General features: G+C 46.6%; 1 protein-coding gene across 1 annotated transcript; it reads right to left on the bottom strand.

The window, feature by feature from the left end:
* Window positions 1-2,756: 2,756 nt before the first annotated feature.
* Window positions 2,757-8,362, bottom strand: LOC125126732 (uncharacterized). The gene is given in 2 exon segments (XM_047779134.1): window positions 2,757-8,124; window positions 8,127-8,362. Coding segments are annotated over 2 exon segments (5,175 nt in total). The 5' UTR covers window positions 8,152-8,362; the 3' UTR covers window positions 2,757-2,974.
* Between the last annotated feature and the right edge of the window lie 9,065 nt (window positions 8,363-17,427).

Raw genomic sequence — 17,427 nt, 5'->3', positions numbered from 1 at the left:
CACAAAATGGGCAGAAGACCTAAATAAACCATCTTTCATGGGCCTGGATTTGTGTTGCTGTACATAGTAATTTTTTTAATGTAAATTTACTTTGGTACAAAAATAATTGAATATGGCTATATTTCACATAAAATAATCTAGAATTTGAAAACCCAAATTTATAGAAGTTAGGAGATTATCACTTCCCAACTTGAGTTCAGAATTGCACATTTTATGTACAAAATGTTTACTTTGTATTTTATCCTTCAGACATTTAGGCAAATATAAAGTGAAGCAATTAAGCCTTTTGCATCAATGTGAAACAACCCTAATACATAAACAAAAGTATGTGTTCAGTGAACCAGGGCTTTAGAAGAATTCTTGTGTTGACAAAATGAAAAACAAGGCTTTAAATCACTTTTGCATGTCTAGATAGAAATACATTTTATTCTAGTTTAAGAAAATTTTTAAATTTGCTGTGTACAAGATACTATGCTAAACCTTCGATGGACATAAATTCATTTAATGATTTTATCCAGGCATTTTTTTTTAAGTGAAGAAACCAAGCTTAGACAGTTTAAGCAGTGTCCATTTTAAAGGTATTAGAAGTAGGATCAAAGTAAAGCTCTGATATCTAAGTCTTTTTCTCTTAAAGACACTTATAAATCACAGTATTATGAATAAATTTATTATCAATATTTATACTCTTTACATTATACAATGGCAAAACTGCTAATGAAATCAGTAGTAGTGAAAATCACTTATAGTAATGTGATTAATTTCATTCTTGTCTAACAATTAGTTCTGAAATAAGAATTATTCTAAATAAAGTTTATTCAAAGATTAAAAACATCCACATAAATACAAGCTAATAATCTATATAGCAAAATATATTTCTGGATTATAAACATAATATGTACCCCACATAAGTAAAAAATGCATTTATTGTTTGCCCAAAGGCTTTGATAACAAAATAAATGACCATACTGAAAATAGGAATGCATGAATCTGCTTTTCTCACTTTTGATAATTTCACTGTGTTGTTCAAAGGTTTATTCTGGATGTTTGGAACTATTCAAGTGGATAATTGAGTTTGGGGGAACTCAAATGATAGACGGAATTGGTGTTAATTAAAGTACTTGCCTCAGGCCTTTACAGTGCTCTAGAAAAGAAAATACCATCCCCTCAAAGCAGCCACCGCCAACTTTTTTTCCTAATATTCTCTTCTAAAATGTTGAAAATAAACTATTTTTCTCTATAAAAATGATTCACAACCTAGAGACTTAATATATATCAAGTCATCTTCTTCATTTCCAAGTACACCATAAAAAGAACTGAAAGGCCAGTGGAAAGAAAATCCCTCTCTTGGAAGAGGCGACTCCCCAAATCACCCACGAGAAGCGGTCTTGATGCAAACAGCAAGAGGATTTTTATTCCAAGCGCGCTGGGGCCCATAGTCGTACACCACGCAGGGGTAGAGGACTGCAGCCCCGAGTGCGGAGTCAAGATAGTTTTTATGGGATTCACAACAAAGCCAGGGGTTCACAGCAAAGCCCGCGCTTCACAAACCAATCATTTCAAAATATCACAAACCAATCATTTGCGAACCCGTGCTTCGTGGACCAATTAGTTTTAATTTGTTCTGGAGTTACGTGTTTGGGGTTGCTCCTGGGAGGGGGAGACATATTGTCGCCAAGGTATGTTTACCAGGATATTCAACATTTTATGGCACAGCCGATCTTACTGGGGTCGGTTTAGCGATTAACTTCCCCTCCTTTCATCTTATGCAAGCGGCTTTCCAGAGGCCAAACAATCAGTTAGAGACCCTTTTTCCCGTTATCTCAAGCAGTTTCAAGGAGTTTCCTGCCTAGAGGCACGTACTCAGGTGCCTATTTTTTGGTTTTTGTTTTTTTCTTTCTTTTTCTTTACTCCTCCACATAGTTTTGTACAGAACAGAGGACAAGCCCTAAAATAGCAAGAAGTGTGGTCTTTTACCTGGGGAACAGGGTCCAGAATTCGAGGGCATGTAGAGCTTTTTATTAACTTCCTGGGTTCTGGGAGGGTTAAGCTGCATTTTCATCCTTTCATTCCCCACTTCTTCTCTTGTTAATAGTTCTAATCTTAGAACTGGGAAGGCTAAAGGTCAGTTTCTCCTTGGCTCGGAAGGCCTTGGTACTGCTGTCTAAGTACCATGATCTGAACTGCACTTACTCGTTCTCTGACAAAGGCAACAAACCGATTAATTAGACAAGGCCCAACTGTAAGCAACAGGAGCAGTATTATTAGGGGTCCTATCAGAGCAGAAAACAGGGTGGTCATCCATGGGGACTTGTTGAACCATCCCTCAAACCATCTTTGGTTAGCCTCTCTTTTTTTGTGACTTTTTCTAACCTTTCTCTAAGTTTACTCATGGAGTCCCTAATAGCTCCTGAATGATCCACATAAAAACAGCATTCCTCTTTTAAGGCTACACATAGCCCACCTTCCTTTTTCGGTGAAACTTATTTTCAAGTAATCTGGGTCTGATACGTTGCAGCTCACTTGCCTGTTTTGTATCCGTTGTTTCCAATCAAACTGTTCCCCATGGCCAGACACAGTGCCATATCACCTTAATTTGTTTTTATCAACATAACTGCTGACAAAAGAAAAACTTATTCTATCTTGCCGAGAGGTTGGCCATTTCCAATAACCGTCATTGGAGGTTACACAGCTCCATTTCTTGCAAAAGAAATCCCCGGGATTTCCACAATATTTTTAATTATTTGGGGGTCCCGGACAAACATAAAACCCGTAAGTACGGAGTATATCAGGGGGTGTGGCTTGGTCGTTAAGACCAGGGATTACTGATCGAAGACAGACATGTAGCTCAGGCCACCAGGTCCCTAAGGGAGCTTCCCCTTGCGTGCTATTAATAGTAATACCTGTGCTGGAATCAGTGAGTAGCCAGATGAGAGATAAGGGTTTATGGGAGGTCGGGCTGTCCACAAGGTGTTCACTACTGGCCTGGGGAGTTATTAGAGTAAGGTACCAGGCGATGGAGGCGAAGCTTAAGGGGATTCTCAGTCTTTTCGGCTCTCCACCCTGAGTCACGAGGTGGCGCCGGTTTAACGTGGGACGCATGGATCCAAGTGGAGATTCCTTCAACTTTCACGGCCGTTGGTGTGGTCAAAAGTACGAGATAAGGGCCCTTCCACCGAGTTTCAAGGTTTCCTGCACGGTGGCGCCTAACAGAGACTGAATCTCCAACTTGGAAGCGATGTGGAACCTGCAAGTCTCCTTCTCCTGAGTAGGCCTCCCGGAGCTGCTTCTACGCTCGCTGCCTCACCCACTCGAGCGCCTTGAGCCTAGAAAACAAAGGCTGGGAAAGCAGCACATCAGCACTATGTACAGAGGCAATTTCTACCAACGGGGGGGGGGGGCCCCCATAGAGCAATTCATAGGGGGTCAGCCCAAATTGACCAGGGGTGTTTCTAACCCTGAAGAGCACAAAGGGCAGGAGAGCTATCCAATCATTAACGCCAGTCTCTGTGGTCAATTTGGTAAGGGTCTCTTTAGTGGTTCTATTCATCCTCTCTACCTGTCCTGAGCTTTGGGGTCTGTATGCACAATGCAGTTTCCAATCAATCCCCAATATCTTGGCCAGTCCTTGACTTACCTGGGCAACAAAAGCTGGACCATTGTCTGACCCTATTACCTTAGGTATTCCAAATCTCGGAAAATTTTCCTCCAATATTATTTTAGCCACCACGGTTGAAGTCTCTTTCTTAGTAGGATAAGCCTCGACCCATCCTGAAAAAGTGTCTACAAAAACCAATATATATTTGTTTCCGTATTTAGCCGGCTTTACCTCAGTGAAGTCCACTTCCCAGTGAGCTCCTGGGTGGCTTCCCCTTAGTCTCTTTCCCAGAGGTATCTTGGAAGGATTAGCATTAACGAGCTGGCAGGGCACACAATGTTTGACCACCGAGTCAGCCACTCCTGGTAATTTCAGAACATGATAGGGGGATGTTCTGACTAACTGCTGCAGATGCTTAGCTCCTAGGTGGGTTAGACAATGCATCTGTTGGACGTATTCCAACCCTTCTTTGTGGGGCAGGATTTCCTTCCCTTCTGGGGTGCAGCAAATCCCCTCTGGGGTCTCAGAGAACCGTTCTATCTTTTTTATTTCTTGCCAGTCTTCTAGGGTGTACTGCCATCCGGGTTCTGGGGATTTGGACATCTCTATTATAGGTAGTAGGTTAACACCCTGGGCTGCCTGCTTGGCAACCTGGTCGGCCATCTGGTTTCCTTCGGAGATGAGATCTCTGGCTTTCTGATGCCCATGGCAATGTATGATGGCTAGCCTTTTTGGCAAATGTAGGGCCTCTAATAAGCTCAGAATTTCCTCTTTATTCTTGACTTCCCTCCCTGCTGAGGTAAGTAACCCCCTCTGTTTATAGATAGCCCCGTGCACGTGTGCAGTCGCAAATGCATACCTGCTATCCGTATAAATGTTTATGGATTTCCCTTCGGCCAGCCGCAAGGCTTGCGTGAGGGCCACGAGCTCAGCCTTTTGTGCTGAAGTTCCTTCCGGCAGGCTGCTGGCCCAGATCGTGCGGGTTCCATCCACCACCGCCGCCCCAGCCATCCTCTTACCTTCCACCATATAGCTGCTCCCATCAGTGAACCAGGTTAGCACTTCTCCAGTCAGCAGTATGTCTGTAAGATCCTTGTGGACCCCAGTCTCCTCAATCAACAATTGATGGCAATCATGAGTCACTGGTTCATCGGTCTCTTCAGGCAGAAGAGTGGCAGGGTTGAGAGCGGCTGGTGGAGCGAACATGACCTTCTCTGTGAGAAGCAGGCTTTGATAGTGGGTCATGCGGGCGTTGGTCATCCATCGGTCTGGGGGCTGCCGGACGATGTTCTCCAATGCATGGGGGGCTACTATAGTTATATTCTGTCCCAAAGTCAATTTGTCAGCGTCCTTAACCAGTATGGCCACAGCTGCGATAGCCTTCAGGCATACGGGCCAACCACTGGCTACAGGATCGAGCTTCTTTGACAGGTAGGCAACAGGTCTCCTCCATGGTCCTAGGGATTGGGTTAAAACTCCCCGGGCTACTTTTTTACGCTCATCCACATGAAGAGTAAAGGGTTTAGTTACATCAGGGAGGGCCAGAGCAGGTGCGCTCAGCAGCGCCTTTTTAATAGCATCAAACGCCTTCTGGTGCTCAGGAGCCCAGGAGGATTCTCCTTTTTCTTTGGTTAGCAGGTAGAGTGGGGCTGCTAAGGTCGCAAACCCCGGGATCCACAGCCTGCAAAATCCAGCTGTCCCCCAAAACTCCCTCACTTGCTTGGCTGTGGTTGGGGCCGGTATCTGGACTACAGTTCTCTTCCGTGCCTCCGTCAGCCATCGCTGCCCGTCCCGCAAACTGTACCCCAAGTATATTACCTCTCTCCTGCAAATCTGGGCCTTTTTAGCAGAGGCTCGGTAGCCTAGGTCAGACAATTCCAGTAGCAGTGCCTTCGTACCTTCTAAGCAGTCCTGCTTAGTGGCTCCTGCTAGGAGTAGGTCATCCACGTATTGGAGGAGGGTTACCTGAGGGTGTTGGATCCTGAAGTTGGCCAGGTCTCTATGTGGGGCTTCGTCAAAGATGGTCGGGGAATTCTTGAACCCTTGGGGCAGTCGGGTCCAGGTGAGCTGTCCGGTTCTTCCCGTGCCGGGATCCCTCCACTCAAAGGCAAAGAGCGGTTGGCTAGTGGGGTGTAATCTCAGGCAGAAAAAGGCATCTTTTAAGTCCAATACTGTGTACCAACTCCTTTCGGGCGGGAGAGCGCACAAGAGGTTATAAGGGTTTGGAACTGTTGGGTGTATGTCCTGCACCCGTTTGTTGACCTCTCTCAAGTCTTGTACTGGTCGATAGTCATTGGTCCCAGGCTTCCTAACCGGTAGTAGGGGAGTGTTCCAAGGGGACCGAACAGGAACTAGGATGCCCTGTCGGATTAATCTTTGAACATGCGGCCAGATTCCCTCTCGAGCCTCTTTACTCAAGGGGTACTGTCTGACCGATACTGGCGTAGCACTGGCCTTTAACTGAATAACCTGCAGGGGAACTTGCTTTGCCAGACCCATCCCTGCGGTCTCTGCCCAGGCCTGGGGAAACTGCTCCAACCAGGACTGTATATTTTTATCAGGCTTCACTAGGGGAGAATATAGTCGATATTCTTCTTCTAATTGGAGGGTCAATGCAGTGATGGGTTTGTTATTTGCAGACACTTCTGGTTTTCCTCGCTCAAAAGAAATTTGTGCTCCCATCTTGGTCAGTAAGTCTCTACCTAGGAGGGGTACTGGGCACTCAGGGATGACCAGAAACGAGTGGGTTACCCATCCCATTCCCAGGTCAACAGTTCTTCGGGTAGTCCATGGATACTGTCGTTGCCCTGTGGCACCCATCACCCGGGATTTTTTATCTTTTAGTTTTCCTAATGGCTGTAGCAGCACTGAATGCTCTGCTCCGGTATCAACCAGGAACTCAACTGGTTGCCCCTCCACCTTCAAAGTTACCCTGGGCTCGGGGAGGGGGTCCAAACCCCGTCTTCCCTAATTTTTATCTTCTTCCAGAGCTAGGACCTTCAGTTCTTTGTTTCCCTTCTTGGGGCAGTCCCTTGCCCAGTGTCCTTTTTCTTTACAATATGCACACTGGTCCTTATCGAGTGGGGTCCTATTGCCCAGGTTCCCTGACTGTCTAGGGCCTGACCTAATTTTCCTAAAATCTCTCTCTCTCTCCCTACTGCTCTTTCCTTCAATCACTGCGGCCAAGATCTTAGTCAAATTCTTCTCTTGCCGTCTATCACGTCTTTCCTCCCTTTCCTCTTTCTCTCTTTCTTTCCTTTGTTCCCTTTCCTCTTCTGTCTCCCTTTTGTAATACACTTTCTCTGCCTCCTTCACTAGATCACGTAACTCAGCTTCCTGTAACCCTTCTAGTCTCTGAAGTTTTTTTTTTTTTTTTGTGATGTCCAGGGCCGACTGCCCTATGAAGGCCAGGGCCACTGAGGCTTTCTGGGCCTCCGAGGTAGGATCAAAAGGGGTGAACCGCCTGAAGGCTTCCATGAGCCTCTCAAGAAATACCGGGGGAGGTTTGTTCGGTCCCTGCATCACCTCTCTTACCTTAGCCAAATTAGTGGGCCGTCTTGAGGCGCCCCGGAGACCCGCCACCAGAGCCTGGCGATAGATTTTCAAGCTCTCCCTACCTTCAGCCATGTTGTAGTCCCAACCGGGGCGAGTCAAGGGAAATCCCATGTCAATCTCATTTTGCAACTGCGTGGGTCACCCGTCGGCCCCAGGAACATTTTTTCTAGCCTCTAACAGATCTCTCTCTCGCTCCTCGGTTGTGAAGAGTGTCTGCAGCAGCTGTCGACAATCATTCCAAGTAGGCTGGTGAGAGAACATAAGGGACTCCACCAACCCCATGAGGTGTTGAGGATCCTCCGAGAAAGGGGGATGGTTAGTTTTCCAATTATAGAGATAAGCAGAAGAAAAGTGCAAATACTGGAGGGGCTGCAATTGGCCCCCCAGCATGGGAGGGCCGTAGGTGCGCAGCGGTAATGTCACCATCTCGTCTGTCCGCTCTGGGGTGGCGCCCCTCCGGCTCCAAGTCCCGGCAGCAGGTCCCTCCACCACCGGAGCTCCAGGAGGGGCAGAGGGTTCTCTCGCAGCACCCTGTGCCGGATAAGGGGGTGGGGGTGGGGGAACAGGTTGGGGTTCCGGCCAAGTCGGCGGTTCCTCAATCTCAGGGTAGATACGAGGAGAGGGCTTGACTTTTTTGGCCGAGTATTTGTTTTTCTCTTCAAGAACCAGAATTTGGGGACCTGGCTTTCTTGGTTTATTTAGCCAGGGCTTAACCCACGGCTGGGGGTTTTCTGCCAAATCTTGCCACGTAAGAATATAGGGCTCCTGATTGGGATGGGAGCTGGGTCCAATCTGAAAAATAATTGCTTTAACAGTCAAGATAATTTCAGAATTAAAGGTCCCCTCTGATGGCCATCCAACATCGAATGTCGGCCATTCAGAGGCACAGAAAGTCTGCCAGGGTCCCTTCTTAACCTGAACTGACAAATTATGAGCCCTGGATTTAACTTCAGTCCAATGGTCAAGAGTCAAATTAAGGGGGTCGTCACCGTCTGTCCCATATTAAAACTGTAGACAAGGACGCACAAGACAAAGACACACGAAACAGAAACCAACAGATCCAGACACACGCGACCCGTCCGCGCCTTCCACAAGCAGGCAAAAGAGTCGGACGGCCGTGGAGGGGGAAGCTTTCGCTTCTACAACAGAGCTCGGTCCTCCGACCGACAGAAGGAGACCACCAGGCGTCCCTGGCTCTCCCCACCTCCCGGGGCATCCCCCAGGGCGGCAGCCTGTGATCCTCCTAGCACATCTGCTGATCACAGTCCTCCAGTCCTTACGGTCCAAGAGGACAGCTGCAAACCGAAAGCGCGCATCACCGAAAACAGATACTCAGAACAGAGACGCTGGCCGACACACACACGTTACAAAGGGGATCCCTTTACCTCCAAGTCAGTTCTCCAGTGTGAGGGGTGGTCGCAGGATTCCCGGCCAACGCACCAAATGAAAGGCCAGTGGAAAGAAAATCCCTCTTTTGGAAGAGGCGACTCCCCAAATCACCCACGAGAAGCGGTCTTGATGCAAACAGCAAGAGGATTTTTATTCCAAGCGCGCTGGGGCCCATAGTCGTACACCACGCAGGGGTAGAGGACTGCGGCCCCGAGTGCGGAGTCAAGATAGTTTTTATGGGATTCACAACAAAGCCAGGGGTTCACAGCAAAGCCCGCGCTTCACAAACCAATCATTTCAAAATATCACAAACCAATCATTTGCGAACCCGTGCTTCGTGGACCAATTAGTTTTAATTTGTTCTGGAGTTACGTGTTTGGGGTTGCTCCTGGGAGGGGGAGACATATTGTCGCCAAGGTATGTTTACCAGGATATTCAACATTTTATGACACAGCCGATCTTACTGGGGTCGGTTTAGCGATTAACTTCCCCTCCTTTCATCTTATGCAAGCGGCTTTCCAGAGGCCAAACAATCAGTTAGAGACCCTTTTTCCCGTTATCTCAAGCAGTTTCAAGGAGTTTCCTGCCTAGAGGCACGTACTCAGGTGCCTATTTTTTGGTTTTTGTTTTTTTCTTTCTTTTTCTTTACTCCTCCACATAGTTTTGTACAGAACAGAGGACAAGCCCTAAAATAGCAAGAAGTGTGGTCTTTTACCTGGGGAACAGGGTCCAGAATTCGAGGGCATGTAGAGCTTTTTATTAACTTCCTGGGTTCTGGGAGGGTTAAGCTGCATTTTCATCCTTTCACAGGAACACACTTAGCAGATGAGCTCTTCTGGCTATCGAAACACATCAATACTGGGAAGAATGTCACCCTCCCTGAAACTGGCAAGAAACCTCAAAGAGGATCATCAAGGTGGAAGTTTCCATCCTAGGAGTATTCTAGAGAGTCACAGAACTGGAGGCTGAGGCTTCAACATGGGGCTAGGATTATTCAGTTTTCTTATTCAAGGAATGCACTGCACCTCGAGGGGGGTAATGGAACAGCAATAGACAATTGGGCTTAGCTGTCATCTTTGGCCTTTAGCACATTCTGTCATCCAAAACTTAATACTTTGGTAAATATAATGTGGTGTATTGAGTGATGGGGCAGGTGGGGCTGACAAGGCTTCTTGCTTTAAGAAACAACTGTCTTCAGGATGGATGGACCTTCAAAGGAAGAGCACACCTTGACAGCTGCCTTGGAGTGGTGGAATGCAGCCTCAGGAGAAACACCTACCAAGGAGAGACACGTTTATAACTTTTGTGGGGTGGGATAGGAATAGAGTAATTTATTGCTGACAAAAGGAATGTTTTTCTTCCATCAAAAGTAGAATTTATTGTCTGTCTTATGTTTGCTATCTCCTGACTGGAAAAGCAAGATGTTGTCAGAGATGCTTTGCTCACTACATCTGCCCCTGACAGCAGAGGTATTTAAAAAATCCAAATAAACATTTTTCTCTAAAACAAGTACGTGCTGCTATAGAAAATTCTTGCATAGAAACACAAAGAATAATTAAAATCTTTCAGAGTCTGACTACCAAAGGTAGTCGACTTGCATTTTGTTGAAATTCATTCTATGCGCTGTTATTTTTAAACATGGCTCAAAATGGCACATAGACATTTTCATGCTAACTTTCAAATTTAGCAATTAAGCATGAGCAAGCTATTAGAAAGGGTCATAAAATGGTTGTGATGAACTTATAATGTTCTGTTGGTTTCTGTGCTGGAATTTACTAAACCGTAATGCTGACAGGCCTTTCATGGTTTTCCTATGTGCTGGATACTCCTCTCAGTGTTTTACATACACTAAGTCATTTAATTCTCCAATCAATGTACAATGTGAGTATCCCCTATTTTAGAGATGAAGAAACTGGAGTTCCCTGGTGATCTAGCCGGTTGTGGCTTTGCTGTGGCAGGGGTTCAATCCTTAGTCTGGGAACTCCCACAGTGTTTGAGAGGTTAAATTTGAGAAGTTAAATAACTTGCCAGATGCCACACAGCTGCTGAGTGATGGGGCCAAGATTTGAACAGAGGCAGTCAGTGCTCCAGGGGGTATTCCTTAGCTCCTTTGCACTTTCCAGCCTCTCCAGTACACTTGGTCCTCAGAGTATAGTTGTTTGTTTTTTTAATAAAACTGCTCTGAAGGCGGCATCCTCTTTTCCTGACAAATGAGAGCTTGGACCATTGAAGGTCTGGTTGGGCGCAGGGATGGAGGGTCTGCTGGGAACATGAGACGATTCTGGGGGCAAAGCCCAACACGAAAACCAGAACATGAGGGGGGGCAGAATCAGAGTTAGTACTCTGTTTTCAGACTCTTCCCTCCTCTATTTTTCTTTCCAACACTTTGTGCCAAAAGTCACAAAAAGTCTTTTTCATAAGAAAGGACAATAAAATGATGAGCCCGTTGTAGGCAGAAACTCTGGCTTATTCATTGTTGCAGGTAATTTTCTCCCCTTTCTAACTTTATGCTGTGGATGAGCATGGAGTGGGCTCTGTGGAACTTTTAAAGGTATTGGGAAGGGATTTTTCCGTTGGGTGATGACAGTAGAGTCACGTGTTTGATTGGCGGGACTGGCTAAAGGGCAGAAGGCAGGCATGGCTCAACCTCTTCCAGATCTTCTCACCACCAACATGCACCCTCACCTCTGTCCCCTGGTGACCCTGAGCCCCTCGGGAAGGTCTAGATGGTTTTCTGTCTCTTGGGCCCTCTGAGCTCGGGAAGGCATGTGACAGGTGAGGCTCCTTTAGGAGGCCAGTGGGTGAGGGCTGCTTTCAGGCCTCACCTCCCTCATCAAAGTCCTGGGAGCTAAGGGTGATGACAGCTGTAGGGAGCCTGGTTTTGACCACAGGTCTAAGGTTTGGTAATCCGGTGTCACCAACAGGTAAACTGATATCTGGAACTCCCTGTGCCTAGAGGGCCTATTTCTCAGTTGGTTAGAACCTGTGGAGAGAGGTATGTGATTTAAGTTCAACCTTGATCTTTGTGTTTTGGAGACAAAAAGCATTAATGTGAGAGTTGCAGTGACCCTTCCCACCCCAAACTCTTTGAGTCGGTGTGGCATCCTCAGGTCTCCAGCCTCCATCCTCTGTAAAGAATTCTACCCTGAGAGGCAGATGGCTGCATCTCTCTGATTCTCAGTTCTTGGACTTCAATGATGCAGAATGCCAGTGATGTGTGTTGAGAGGCAGAAAAGAGCTGCAAGGATGTGGCAGTGTGGGGGGTGCATACAAAAGGACTGAGATTTACTCATGGGGGGAGTGAAAGAGTAGAGATGGGAGAATAAGGGGAGAAGGAGGAAAGGCAAGAACTCACACAGACAAGTTCCTGCAGGAGTCTTTGGGGAAAAGGATTCAGATCCACTGGGATATACAAGAGAGACTGAGAATCAGACAAATGGGGAAAGATCATTTTAAGATGTTTTTACTGGGAGCTATGAATTGGGTTCCTTTGGCATTTTTCAGAGTGACTGATGAATATTAAAATTCTCTCAAAAGCTGAAGAGATTGAGTTTTTTCGAATGTGACTTTAAGTGTAGAGTGGGCTGTGAATTGGTCCTGGTTGCATATGGGTTACATACATCTTCCCAAATATTAAATCTGACTCCATAGATATTATCCAATGGAAAGAGAAGAAACACTCCTCAGTATCTTGAGCCCTGGGATGTGTAGGTGTGGGGTCCATCTGTGTCTGCATTCAGGGGCTGGGGGAGGTCCCTGATTGAGCCTAGGCTGTTTTATACTAAAACTGGGCACCTGGGGAAGCCTCACACTGTCCCCTGGTGTCTACCTGTTGGAGATACCAAGGATATGCTGGGAAAGGAGCAGGTCCTAGAGAAAGACAGTTAAAATCTAAAGCAAGGACAGTGCAGCAAAGAGGGGGGGGAGAGGAAATCCTGACATCTATCCTCTAGAACCCAGACCCTGCAATAAACCCAAATTCTTAGATGAGGGGGTGGCCATGAAAGAAGGACACAACAAAAACATCGGCTTCACCAGATGTCACCAGCTCCAGGCAACCCCAGGGAATTCTCGAGGACAACAGCAGCAGAGGTAATGGGAAGCTCTTCCTGCGGATCTGCCCTGTGGCTTCCACACTAGCTGTCAGTGGAGGAGCCGAGTCAGCAGACACCAGCTAGAATCCAAGAGGGGTTCATGATCACAGACAAAGACACAGAAACACTGTTCTTTGACTGCCCTGGCACAGGCTGTGGAGCCTGGGAAACACAGCTCACTTTTATTTGTATTCTCCTTCTCCGCACAGCTCAGAGAAACCTGACATTATCTCAATGGGGAGAAGGAGGGAGAAACTTTTAAATAGGAGTCAGCTGCACCAGGGAAAGTTTTGAAGAAGTTTGGCAGGAACCCTGGTCGGCAGTTGCACCTGCGCTCCTGACACCAGGTCTGTAACATTTGGATTCTAGGCATGGCAGATGGACCATTTGCCATGTGTCTGCTTTTCTGGGCTCCTGTTTTCTGAGAGCACTTGCTCACTTGGATCAGGCTATTAACAGACCTGACTCCTGGGCACATGGCACCTGACAGGCCCATGTGTGCTCCCACATGTGGTTTTCTGTTTATCAGAGTGAGAACATGAAAAAGGAGAGGAATGAAGCCCTTACTCTCTAGCTGTGTGTGCTGTCCTTCTGCCCACCTTAAGCAGGCTTGGCTCTGCCACAGTGCAACGCATCCAAATACAGATGGTGCCTACTAGCTGTTGGGGGACCTCACGGGTGGGAAGTGCATTTTGTTCCAAAGACTTCAATGGCATAGTTTAGAGGAAGAATAAAGACACACACAAATAAGTTAAACCTCCATGGGAACTTCCTGAACTGGCAGCCCTGAACCCAGGCGCCATGACTCTCTTTGGTGACCTCATAGTGGTGTTAGGTCCTGGATTGTCTTGGCCAAGCCTGGCTTCAAAAGGCCAGGAGAACAAGTTCTATGCCTGCATTGGGGTTGGGTAGTTATGGAAACTTTTTTCACATGGCCCTAGGCAAGCATCCAGGTGGCCTGTGCCATCACCCCCATATGAAGGAACAACTTGACACAGGATAGAAATGTACACCTAGCTGGTTTGGTGGGTTCTAGACATTAAAACTTACAACAGGAGTTCCCGTTGTGGCTCAGTGGTTAACAAATCCACTAGGAACCATGAGGTTGAGGGTTCGATCCCTGGCCTTGTTCAGTGGGTTAAGGATCCAACATCACAGTGAGCTGTGGTATAGGTGGCAGACGCGGCTTGGATCCCGAGTTGCTATAGCTCTGGTGTAGGCTGGGGGCTACAGCTCCGATTAGACCCTGAGCTTGGGAACCTCCATGTGCCACAGGTGAGGCTCTAGAAAAGGAAAAAAGACAAAAAACAAACAAACAAAAAACCAAACTTGCAACAATTGCCCAGTGGTGACTCATTGGAGAGTGTGAGCTCAGCTCTCGAGAAGGTCATTGGAAAGCAGTTGTAGGAAATCAGTTTCTTTGCTCTGTGGTCTTGGGATTCTATTTCTGCCTTGGAGGCTCGGATCAGAAGCAAGGCATTAAACTTTATCCTCAATTCTTTGCTCCATGGAGTAGTTACAAGCTGGATATGCTTTTAAAGCAGGAAAATCAGAACAAGGGATATAGAAGGATTGCGAGAATTTCTTAGCTGAGGCTACCTGCAATGTCCAATAGAGAGTTGCAGATTTTAAAACAGAGAGGGTTCACCCTTTTCTTAGGTTTGAGGGAAATGCAGCCTCCTGAGTTTCTTAAAAAAAAAAAAAAAAAAGCCCCAGAATTTCATAAGCAGACTTTATATCAACATTTGGAGTTGTGAGAACGAATGAGACAAACATGCACCAAATGTTCCTTGAAGAGCAGAAGGGCTGAAAATGGAACTGCAAAGTGTTTGGCAGTTTGGAATTTTGGAATATTATTAGCACCCTCCCACCCCATACACCACCAAATAATTGACTGTCTGTATTTGGCTGGTATTTGTTTGCCTCCAAAACAAGTGATTTCGAAGCCTATAATGAGACACATTCCTCTTGAAATGCTTCCTTTCGTTATTATTTTCGTGTGTGTCTGTGTGAAGTATAAATCAGAGTTTAGTCCATTTGGAGAGTTGATTTTGGTTTTAAATCTTTCCAGACATCACTCCCAGAAAGGGGACATGACCATAATAGACTAAGCCTCATTTCCTGGCTTTACTGCCAGGACCCGAGAAGCAGGAGTCAGGAAGTTCAAGACGCTGCCTTCTTTTTCTTTTTTTTTTTCTTTTTTGCTATTTCTTGGGCCGCTCCCATGGCATATGGAGGTTCCCAGGCTTGGGGGGGGGGGGGTCTAATCGGAGCTGTAGCCACCTGCCTATGCCAGAGGCACAGCAAGTGGGATCCGAGCCGCGTCTGCAACCTACACCGCACCGCGGCTCACGGAAACGCGGGATCATTAACCCACGGAGCAAGGGCAGGGACTGAACCTGCAACCTCATGATTCCTAGTCGGATTCGTTAACCACTGCGCCACCACGCGAACTCTGACGCTGCCTTCTTAAATCAGATATCCATTCCCAGCTTTGCTGCGCAGATCAGCAAGTTATTGATTTTCCTCTCCCAGAAGGTGACTCGTAATCTGTGGAAACTGTATTTACTTCAACATCTACACTTAATGCAATTTTGAGTCCCTGAGCCTGACGGGCTTATTGTCTCCTTTATTCTAAGCAGCCCAGAGTCAGGCCAGTCTAAGGCCGGGGGTGGGGGGGGGGGGCGTCGGGGGGTGGAGCGGGGGTGGAGAGGGGTTGGGGGTGTGAGGAACTTTGCTCCCCTAGCTGGATAGATGGCACAATGAAAGGCTGCTATGAAGAACCCCAGAGCGGGAAGGGAACTCCAAGAAGGGCTTCCAGGGAAGACCTGTGGTTGGACTGGAAACAGACTCAGAGTGGAATCTCGGGGCGGGGGGGGGGGTGCAGGTCTGGGGGCAAAGCGCTGCTACTAAGCATCAGTCTTCCACCGTGGCCCTGGGCCATCGTTGACTCAAGTAGTCCCTCTAGTGGTCGGATGCAGCCATCGCGGCTGGCGCTCCTGAGTGGTGGTGCTGGGCGGGGCCGGGGGAAGGGGTGGGGGCGCTTGCAACAATTCCTCTGAGTTTCCTGTCTCATTTTCTCCCCTTCTCCTCACTCTGTTTTCTCCCCTCTTCATGTCTCCCTTAGGAAAGTAAGTCCACCATCTCCACCGCTTCACAGCTCCTTTGCTCACTCCACCTGCTTTTTAGAACCTGAAGAAATTTCTCTTTTCCATTTGGAAATCACACATTATTGCTTTCTACGCATTGTCACCAAAACCAATTTGTGCAAACTAACAGGCTTATCAGAGCTGCTGAAATGAGATTAAAACTGCTTCCAATGAAACAGATAAAAACCGGGTGAATGAAGCCTTCTAATAAGACATTAAAGATAATGACAAGAATGATTAACTAGCTTGATATATTGAGCAGTTATGAGGAGTTGGATGCCCCGGATCAGTAAACTAATAAAAAAGAATCTATCTTTAATTTCCTTTAGTCAGTTAATCACATCAACATTATAATTTTTTTGGTTAATATTTATCTGTGCGAGCAATCTCACACCTTTCCTCCAACTTGCTCAAAGTTTGTTAGTGAGAAAAGAGAGAGAGAGAGATGATGGGGGTGGAAAGAGCTCTTCTCATTTCAGCTCTTTACGAATAAAAAGAATGTGCTTAATACTCTGCTTGCGTTTACACACCCGGTTCTGTCGACACTCATTTTCCTTTCATCTCTGAGAGTGTCTTATTCATAGCCAGACTATTTTACATTAGACAATCAGTTCATCAATTATTGCATTATCCAGTCACATCCAGACAATCTGTAATTACACTTCTGCTGGGTAATGTTGCAAGGCTGGCCGCAGCTGCTACCTTGGAGCACTTTGCAGGGAGCCCTTCTGGCCATGCTTCAGCTGTGTTTCTCTTCCTGCTTTGTTGGGTTTGAGCTCAGGAGGGAAGAACCCAGAAGGAGAGGGCAGTCACTTATTGTTCCTTTAGAAGTTTTCAAACCTTCCTGTGTGATGCAAGTCCAGGGCTATGCTCCAGGGATACAGATGAATGACAACTTGGCTCTGACCTCAAGGACCCCATAGCATAGTTGAGGGTGGGGATTGGAGGAAGAGAGACAAGGAAACAAAAGTGATCACAAATAAACAAACCCATGTGACAAATGACTTTCTGATAGAAATAATGGTGCTTTGGATCCCTGGAAGAGGAAAGAACTCCGGAAAAGTGAGGAAAGGCTTCCCAAAGGAGAAACTCTCTGAGGTAGGTTTGAAAGGATGAATAGGTGGGAAAGGGTTTTAGTAGAGAGAGAAAAAGAATGGGGTGGAGGTGACATGTGTGCATGAGCAGCCTGCTGCACCCTGGGAATCAGTGCCCGGGAGAATCTGGCAAAGGAGTCTCTGCACAGTCAAGAGGGACCCTTTATTCTATGCTGAGGTTTGCACATTTTCTCTTAAAAGCAGGAGCAAGCCATTCATTCTTTGTGAGGTAGCTATGTGATCCAACCTGTGTTTAGAAGTATAACTTTGGTAAGTGTGGAGAATGGGTTAAAGGTGGAAGGGAAATGAGTCAGGAAAGCTCTGTTTAAGTCATGATGTAGAGAAGCACTGGCAGGACCAAGACAGGTATATATCTGCACCTGAACATAGCTGTGATCTTGGGCTAAATCATCTGTTGAATTGCAGTTTTCTCATCTGTAAATCCGGGATAGAAATAACTGCTTATGGAGATTATTGGCAAGATCGGGAATAATAGAAACTAAGGCCTGGTTGTTCAGCACATGATGAGCCCATGAAAGACTCGGTAGGGC

This window comes from Phacochoerus africanus, chromosome 5 (genome assembly GCF_016906955.1).
Source record: "Phacochoerus africanus isolate WHEZ1 chromosome 5, ROS_Pafr_v1, whole genome shotgun sequence".
Taxonomy (NCBI): Eukaryota; Metazoa; Chordata; class Mammalia; order Artiodactyla; family Suidae; genus Phacochoerus; species Phacochoerus africanus.
This window is presented reverse-complemented; position numbering and strand designations above follow the sequence as displayed.